Source organism: Diaphorina citri, unplaced genomic scaffold (assembly GCF_000475195.1).
Source record: "Diaphorina citri unplaced genomic scaffold, Diaci psyllid genome assembly version 1.1 scaffold1459, whole genome shotgun sequence".
In the NCBI taxonomy this organism is placed as follows: domain Eukaryota; kingdom Metazoa; phylum Arthropoda; class Insecta; order Hemiptera; family Psyllidae; genus Diaphorina; species Diaphorina citri.
This window is the reverse complement of record NW_007378885.1, coordinates 68668-77165: the sequence shown is the minus strand read 5'-3', so window position 1 is coordinate 77165 and position 8498 is coordinate 68668. Positions and strand designations below refer to the sequence as shown.

Here is an 8498-nt window from a genome sequence, read left to right as displayed (position 1 = left end):
CACAACAACCACGAAGTCTATTAACACAAATGAAATTTGTCCTGAGTTTTGAACGCTGAGTAACATAAATTTACCTGGGGTACGGAATGGTAAGTCGTGAAACTTACATATAAGAAAGAAGAAGACTACTGGGGAAGGAACGATACCATGAAACTACATATAGAAAGGAAAAAGATGGAGTTTATGATGTTGAAGTAGTAGTAAATAAGCTACAATGGTCATGGATATGAAAAAGCAAAAGAACATAAAAAGGGTTATGAAGGAGCACGAAGATACTATAATAAGTTCAGATTCTGAGATACTCAGACTCTTCCAAGCAGCGGTAGCGTATAATTATTAACAGTGGATAAAGAAGTTAATTATACAATGTACACTTATTTGACATACATGTAGGCACAAACAAAACAATTGTCTTCCATGAACAGGAATGAGTTTTGCTACGTATGATTTGGTTTTGTGTTGTAATTCTTATCTAGCTTACACGAGTGAGTTTTGGACTGCAAGGCTTCTTTTAACACGTACTATGTCCCTATCTTTTGTAAATGCCTGAAAGATAATCAACAACAACAACAACAACAAACAACAATTCTAAATACAGCTGTAAAGTGCAGGAGGAAAGTTAGGTTTCCTTTCGTCGGTGGAAAGATAGTCAGCATGAGGATGGTTAGAATGCTGTTACCTCATTGGTGGAGATCAACTGTGTGAGACACATGTTATAGTACTCCCAAGGACTGTCGATTAGTTGAGAACTACTTGTGAGACATATTCCAAGGACTGTGTGGTGATAGACCGTCGTGGGGATCATTTAGGATTAGTGTCATATTCCGTTATATTTGTTATTATAGTTCTGTGTCTCATATACGTTTGTGACTCATTTCGTCGATATCCTATATCAACCAGTCATGATATGCTCATGATTCTTTTATGATTCCGTCTTGTTTATATGACTTGTACCCAGCCCTCATTATGGTTATGGTTCCGTTTTGTGATCAGATCCGTTCATAATCGGATCTCAGCCAACAACTTTAATGTATTGCGCTCTTGTTTTTGTTTCCATCATTACACTTTTATACTAGAATTAGAAATTAAAACGTAGTAGAACGAAGAAAAAAGAGCGCGAGAAAGGGCACAATCCTGTGCCAGCCGCAAACAAGCAGTCGAAGATTTAGCTCGGATTTGATCCACGTAACGAAACCCCGCTGTAAACAAAACCGGTGTTAACCAAAATAAAACGTAGTCGTCGTGGAACGGTTATCGATAAGCTGTGAAAAGAAAGGCTATGAAAAGCACCAAGTTATCTAATCTTATATATGGGACGCAAGTATGACGGGCTCCTAGACCCTATAACTTTTCGGCGGAAATGAGGGCGAATCAGATTTGTTAGTGCCATGCAACGTCATTCTCATAGGCTATCACAACCGCTGGCTATCAGCATTGGGACGAAAGCTGAACCTAATGCAAAATTATGACAACCCATCGTGTCGTGATCGAATCCACATCAACGACTATAAATAAATAAATAAATAAACATGTCCTAATGGTTGTCCACGTATCATGTTTTCAGTATGTTGCTTGGTCTTTATGTTCACAACTTGTGCCACAATAAGTCTTATCCTTGTTAATTCTATTGGATATTTACAATTATATTTCTTCTCGTCTTCTAATAAATGTACATTGTACAGATTTACTGACTTCAGTTAAACAGTCTCGTTAAATTCATAAAATTCATAATTTGTTAAATTTGTTCGTCTATTTACTTACGTATTGGATATTTACAATTATATTTCTTCTCGTCTTCTAATAAATGTACATTGTACAGATTTACTGACTTCAGTTAAACAGTCTCGTTAAATTCATAAAATTCATAATTTGTTAAATTTGTTCGTCTATTTACTTACGTATTGGATATTTACAATTATATTTCTTCTCGTCTTCTAATAAATGTACATTGTACAGATTTACTGACTTCAGTTAAACAGTCTCGTTAACATGGCTATAGCATTGGGACCAACTGGAACTAATGCAATTATGAACCCATCGTGTCGTGATCGGAATCAGATCTCAGGAAAATAGTTCTCTATCACAACAATGAACCAATGAAGTGTAGAACAAGGATAATACTCTCCGTAACGAATCGAACATAATATTTCGGATCATGGGTGACGGGTGACGTTTGTAAACAAAGGGTTGTCAACTCGATAACAACGCTTTGTTTACAAAACTTACAACGCGTTGAAAGTTGGGTATGATTTTCGGTTTTTTTACAACCATTTGTCTCAGGCCTCTCACTTTGTTTCAACCCGACCCTAAAAACCTCATTGTACAACTCTTTGTTACAAAGAATCATTTCTCAACTCTAATAAACTAACAACTCTACACTAACAACTCTTTGTTAAAAGAATATTTTCACAAACGAGCACCCTAACTGAACCGAACATACTCGTAAACTAACACATTCATCCATCATTTTCTCACTCAAAGGGCATAACTACCTCACTGGGGATACTAAGTAAGTAGGCAGGACTTTGATGGTTGGTGCAAGGTAAGAGAATTGAAGCTTAGAGGAGTAGAATATCTTCGGACGAGACAATGGGAATTGAAGGTGATGAGTTAGAAGATACCTGATAGACCCTCGTTGTGACGGAATAATACAACCGACCAGGTACAAGACTTTCTGAATAAAATAATACTAAACAAGACTAGTGAACTAGTGAATACACACTAGAAAGCACAGTTCCCTCGCTTTGTTACCTCGACTAGAGAGGAACAACCTCTCCATATGCGCACCAGGAGTAGTGTTAGTGAATAGGTGGGTTTGATCGGACATAATCGAAGAAAGGGATTATTATTATTACACAAATAACACGTATTCTTATCCATATGTTATTGTAACATACATGTGGTTTAGTCTTTCTAAAATGTCTCTCTCTCACTACTTCTTCCTTCTTCTTCTTCTTCTTCTTTTCTTCTTCTTCTTCTAACTCTCTCTCTGTTTCTTTCTAAATGGTTTTTTTCGTGTTTCAACTTCTTTTTTTTCAACTCTTGGAATAAGCTTCTGCGAGTGATAATCTACCTGTGAGGGCTACACCGTTCAGAAGAGCTATACACCAGACACTTTCGCGTCATTTATTCCTAAGGTTCTAAGAACTATTCACACGTTTTAACTCTATTGGAAGCACCACCAACACATCAGTAATGGAACTAAGGATGGGGAAAACAACTATCAAGTAATGGAAGCTATGAGGAACAAGACCACTTAGTGAAATGTGTAATGTGGACTTAGGCCATGCGGCGGATACAAATTATGTTAAATACCCACGGAGCAACCTAGTGGATTACTGTACCCAAAGGCTATTTGTTAATAATTTACAGGAGTCTATAATGAACCTATTTATGAGAGTCTGAGGCTAGGAACACTTGCGAGACTAAGTATGTGATGGAACATGAAAGAAAATGCTCGCTCAACAGGTCAGTGAGAACTAATTGGGTCCAAGCACCATCCTTGGATTACTCGATCATTGGACGATCTCAAAAAAAGTTTCAAAGCTATGTTAAGCAGCGGTCCACAATGTAGGTCGACTGCGATATTCGCGTGGAAAACAAGCCATACTAGTATTTTTAGGCTGAATTTCTCCATTATATTCCAACATCAAACTCGTTGTTGTGCTTGCTATTCTCTTTACTTTTTGTTTTCTTGTCGAGATGATTTATATTCGGGAATATTTTTGGTGACAGTCGAAATATAGTGTGACACGCTAGGAAACAGGTTACTTGAAAAGTTAAGGATAGGTTCAGGAGGTATTTGCTGCTAGGTTTGTTTGATATACATAAATCGATTGTATATCTAATTTTTGTTCATCCGGAAAACGTTTCAACATATGGGTTCTTCAAAAGAAGAAGAAAATAAGAAATTCACCACCGTCGTTCATTCCAAAAATCGAACAACCTTCCATTCGAGTGGTCGTCATTCTTATAAATTCATCCACTAAATCATCATGAGCATCTGTCCGCGCGGCTTCGCGACTAAAGTAATTTAAATGAAATTCCATTACCTCGGTAACCTCCCATGGAAACGAACGAAATCCACCACTCGGCAACCTCCATGGAAAACGCGACACACCGAGCTCGGCCGAAAGACAACACAAGGAAGGAAGAAAAAATCCCCATTGGACCGGGATGGCTCGCTCTCTCTTAATCATCGAACCCACCGAAGATCAACAAGTGCGGATGCGGAACGAAAGTGAATCCCAGGACTCTCAGGAGGCGCCTCGCCCAAGAAAAGAAAAAAAACTGTAAGTTAAATGTTCATGTTTGAGAAAACCACAAAGTTAGTGTCATCCTTATCCACGGAGGCATTTCTGGCTGCCCTAGATAGATTTATAGGGAGAAGAGGACTGCCGTCATACATCCTCAGCGATAATGGGACCAACCTACGAGGTACACATAACTACATACAGGAAGTGTATGCTTTTCTAAGGCAAGCAGAATTTGTGGTGTTTTTTCTCTGTTTCACACTCGAAACCTCAAAGACTCTAGTTCAAACTCGCTTTTCACGCCTCGTGTTCGTATCGTCAAAAGTACCTCGTTCAACAATTTTGGGCATTTTTTTGGGCATTTCGCTTTGTGTTTTGTTCTCTGTTGTGTGTAGTTTATTTTACCCATTCGAAAAATTTCAAAATTTGAGTTTAGTCAGAATTTTGTCGGCATTTATAGATTATATCGATAAATTGTGTGTTTCACGTGTAAATTTCATAAAAGTACTAAAAATTCGTTTTAAAATAGCCATTATCAACTCGCTTATCAATGTTTCTTTGTGTTGCAATTTTAACTATTGAAAAAAGTTTTGTAACCCTCTCAAAGTCTATCTCAAAGCCTAAAAGTCTTGTAACTAGGCGCCTCGCCCAAGAAAAGAAAAAAAACTGTAAGTTAAATGTTCATGTTTGAGAAAACCACAACCCAGGAGCTACCGAAGATACAGCATCAACAGCGCCCATCAAGGAATCATCAAAACTCGCGTAAATTCTTCAAATCCTCAGTGGTTTTTCAACAGTTTTTTTTTTCACCATCAAGATACGAGAATGAGAAAGAATGGTCAGCTTACCTACTCAGCTTGTTTCAGAAGACGTTCTTTATCTCCGGTCACAACTCCTAATATAATATATTATGTGAAATAATAAATGAAGATATATCCGAAGCTCGTAAATATTCGGGGAATCAACAAGAATGTGAACATAAATTATTCAGGTGAGATGTGATGTGATCCATGTGTAAAGCTGAGACAGTGGAAGATATTTGTGATAGGAGAAGAAGAATTGCCGAACATGGAGTACGGAAATTCAGAGGCCTAGGTCTCTTGTCTTTAGCCGGCCACTCACTATCAGGTAGATATGACAGGTACCCCTGAACAGGTCCGCCTGTCAGATCTACCTGATAGTGAGTGGCCGGCCTACAACTACAGAGACGTCACTGTTGTAAAACGGATTGAGCATTAGGCTCTAATCTGACAGTTATACCATGGATCTTGTTATTCATTTCATTTCCTCAAACACCAGAACATTATTCAAGATCCCCAAAAACCAAGTGATCGTGTTAATACGCTCACTGATTAAGCCACCGAATTGAAACGAGCACTAGATCATACGTATATATTATTATGATGGACTTCTGCATTTGAAATGTTACCTCATCCCAGTATTTGTGAGTCAGGTGAAAAGTCAATGATTATTGATGCTATCATTCTCCCTCAAATAACAACACAATTTATCCATATTGAAATTGGAAAGGATAAAGATTTAAGCAGGGTGATGGAGTAAAGGGACTTTTCAGTCCTATTCGGGCAGGGTAAATAAGGTTCTATATCCTATTCTAAGGAAGCTTTGGTCGATTGACATCAATAGATCTTACTACCAAGTTACTGCTATGAATTGACGGGAACTGCAGAAAACTTTATCACTGTTCTCTCTACTGGAACTTTGCTTATCAAAGCTTTTCACTGAGGAGAGTAGTTCGTTATTTATAACTCATTCACTCACTGACTCTGATACATACACATCTTTAGTACTAGTAGCAAGCTATAGCAAGTATCCTTATCAACGGGTAAATGCATTTTTATTGCTTCATAATCTGTAATTTCCTATCGTCAGGTAGTCAGTAAATAAATATTCTCCCCATCTTCTGCTCCAGGTATAGGTACTCGGTAAATAATTTCCTATCACCTATCTTCTTCTGCTTTACCTATCTACATATCTACTTAGTGAATTATTCCTGCTATTTACTTTTTCAATTAATGCTCACAGAACCTACCTATGGGCCCCATATCCTATGCAAGTACTTCCTATCCTATGCATACCCATATCTAACAGGAGTATGTACTTCAGTTATGGGCCCATATCTTATGCATACTAAGGGCCGTTTATGCAGCTACTTCGGTTATCACTCGAGCTACCTATGAGAATATGGTTGATAAGGAGTTGAATGATTCCCAACCCGGTACCGGGTATGCCGATAGGGCAACGGAAAAGAACACTCAGGTATGTGCACGGAAACTGTCGAGAATTTCGAAAAATGGTTGGCATTTCATCGCCTACACGCAGACCGTCTGATAGAGCTAGGTCTCTCAGAGCGTTGGAACGTGTGGGGCGAAAACAGCTTTCGACATACGTCTCTTAGACTGTCTGAGCGTAAGTAGCATACCCGCAGTATAGCTCCCTATAGGAATGCCAATATCTCACATAAATCCACCAAGGTACACAATTATTTGTCTTCTATGAACAAATAAAGAACACACAGGAGACCATTGGGTTTCCCCTCGACCAGCTGCAGACACAGCGTATTGTCCGAGAATTCAATATGGCGCCAACGAATTCCCTCCTTATTCTATTCTATTCTATTCTATTCAAAACTTACTTGGCTTGATCATCCAGAACACACAGGAGACCATTGGGTTTCCCCTCGACCAGCTGCAGACACAGCGTATTGTCCGAGAATTCAATATGGCGCCAACGAATACCCTCCTTGTTGTATTCTTCCTGTTCGTATTGAAACACGTGCTGGTTGAAGTAGTACTGCAGGTGTTCGTTGGCGTAGTTGATGCACAGCTGCTCGAAACTACCAACGAAAAATTAAATGAAAGAAAAATTTTAGTTTGGAAAAAAATAAGCGGAAAGTAATTTAAGTAAAAAAATAATTGGAGTAAAAAGTACCGTAAAAAGTTAGAGAGCAACTAACTGCCAAAGAAAATTTGCGAAACAAAATTTGGTTGGACTGTGACAGCGAAAAATTTAGTAAAGAAAAAGAGTTTTGTTTTTTTGTTTTTTTTTTTTTTTTTTTTTTTTTTTTTTTTTTTTTTTTTTTTTAAGAGGTTTGACAGAGGGAACTGTAACTCTAGGGTCTTATCGTCCCGAAATCGGAGAGAGAAGGAAGACAGGATAGGAGAAAGCCAGCCGTTCCGAGAACGAACATTATCCCATCAGGATAAAATCCGCCCCGGGCGGGAATCGAACCCGCGGCCTAGCGCTTGCAAGGCAGACGCACTACCAGCTAAGCTAACTAGGCTGGCAGGGCTGCATCCTTGTTTTATTTGAGGGCTTCATAATTTCAAATTTCCGTTCCTTCTGGTGTGACTCTGTGTAAGTGTGTAAAGAAATTTGGTATTAGGTAGGTTTTACAAGGGTAAGTCCAATTTTAATTAAACTTGGTAGACATCTTTAAAACAAATATAAATAGTCACATTACTCATTAGGGATGGGATATTCGACTCTTTTTGAATATTCGAATACCACGACTCGATTCTTTTCAAATATTCGACTCAAAGAATCGACTCTAAAAGAATCGCGATTCTTTTGTAGTGAGAGAGAGACAGTACACAGGATCACTCTCGTAACCAATGAGATTGAGTAGTTTGTAGTTGTACAGGACACGGCAACGTAGGTACAACCTCGACTCTTCAAAGAATCGCGATTCTTTGAATTTAAGAATCGCGATTCACGATTCTTTTGAAATATTCGACTCTTTGAATCGACTCAGAGAATATTTACCCATCCCTATTACTCATTAGCTCATAACACTTCAACCCCAATTGGGTCTCTAGGGTTCTGTAAGATCCCTTTTTCTGCAAGTCCATAATTCTAGTATCCAATTCTTGAGAGAAATCCAAAATTGTGAAAAATGCCTGTGGTCATTTGGTGTCTTCTAATTTTATCAGTTACCATTCGGTTCACTTATAGCGCCACACAGTCCATTCTGATTGGTTATTGGCTGTAGTAAAGTGTTTTCATCTCTTGTCTATTTGGTTGCGCTTTGGTGTTCTTATTGACTTGAGAATTAATGACTCGCTCGCACTTATCCCACTTGTCAATATTTATCTTAATCTATACGCAGCGCAGGAGAAGAAGAAGAAGAAGAAGAAGAAGAAGAAGAAGAGAAATGAAGAAAAAGATAACCATTGAAGAAGTGGAGGAGGCAGAAAACACCCAAAGGAAGAAGAAGAAGATAACCCG

At 38.4% G+C, this 8498-nt stretch overlaps 1 protein-coding gene across 1 annotated transcript in view; it reads left to right on the top strand.

The window, feature by feature from the left end:
* The first annotated feature begins 4175 nt into the window (after nucleotides 1-4175).
* LOC113470236 (protein espinas-like) overlaps nucleotides 4176-8498 on the top strand; it is a 30357-nt gene continuing 26034 nt past the window's right edge. Inside the window, exon 1 of the mRNA XM_026828509.1 lies at nucleotides 4176-4292. Within this exon, the coding sequence (XP_026684310.1) occupies nucleotides 4177-4292 (116 nt within the window). The 5' untranslated portion in view covers nucleotide 4176. The remainder of the gene's footprint in view (nucleotides 4293-8498) is intronic.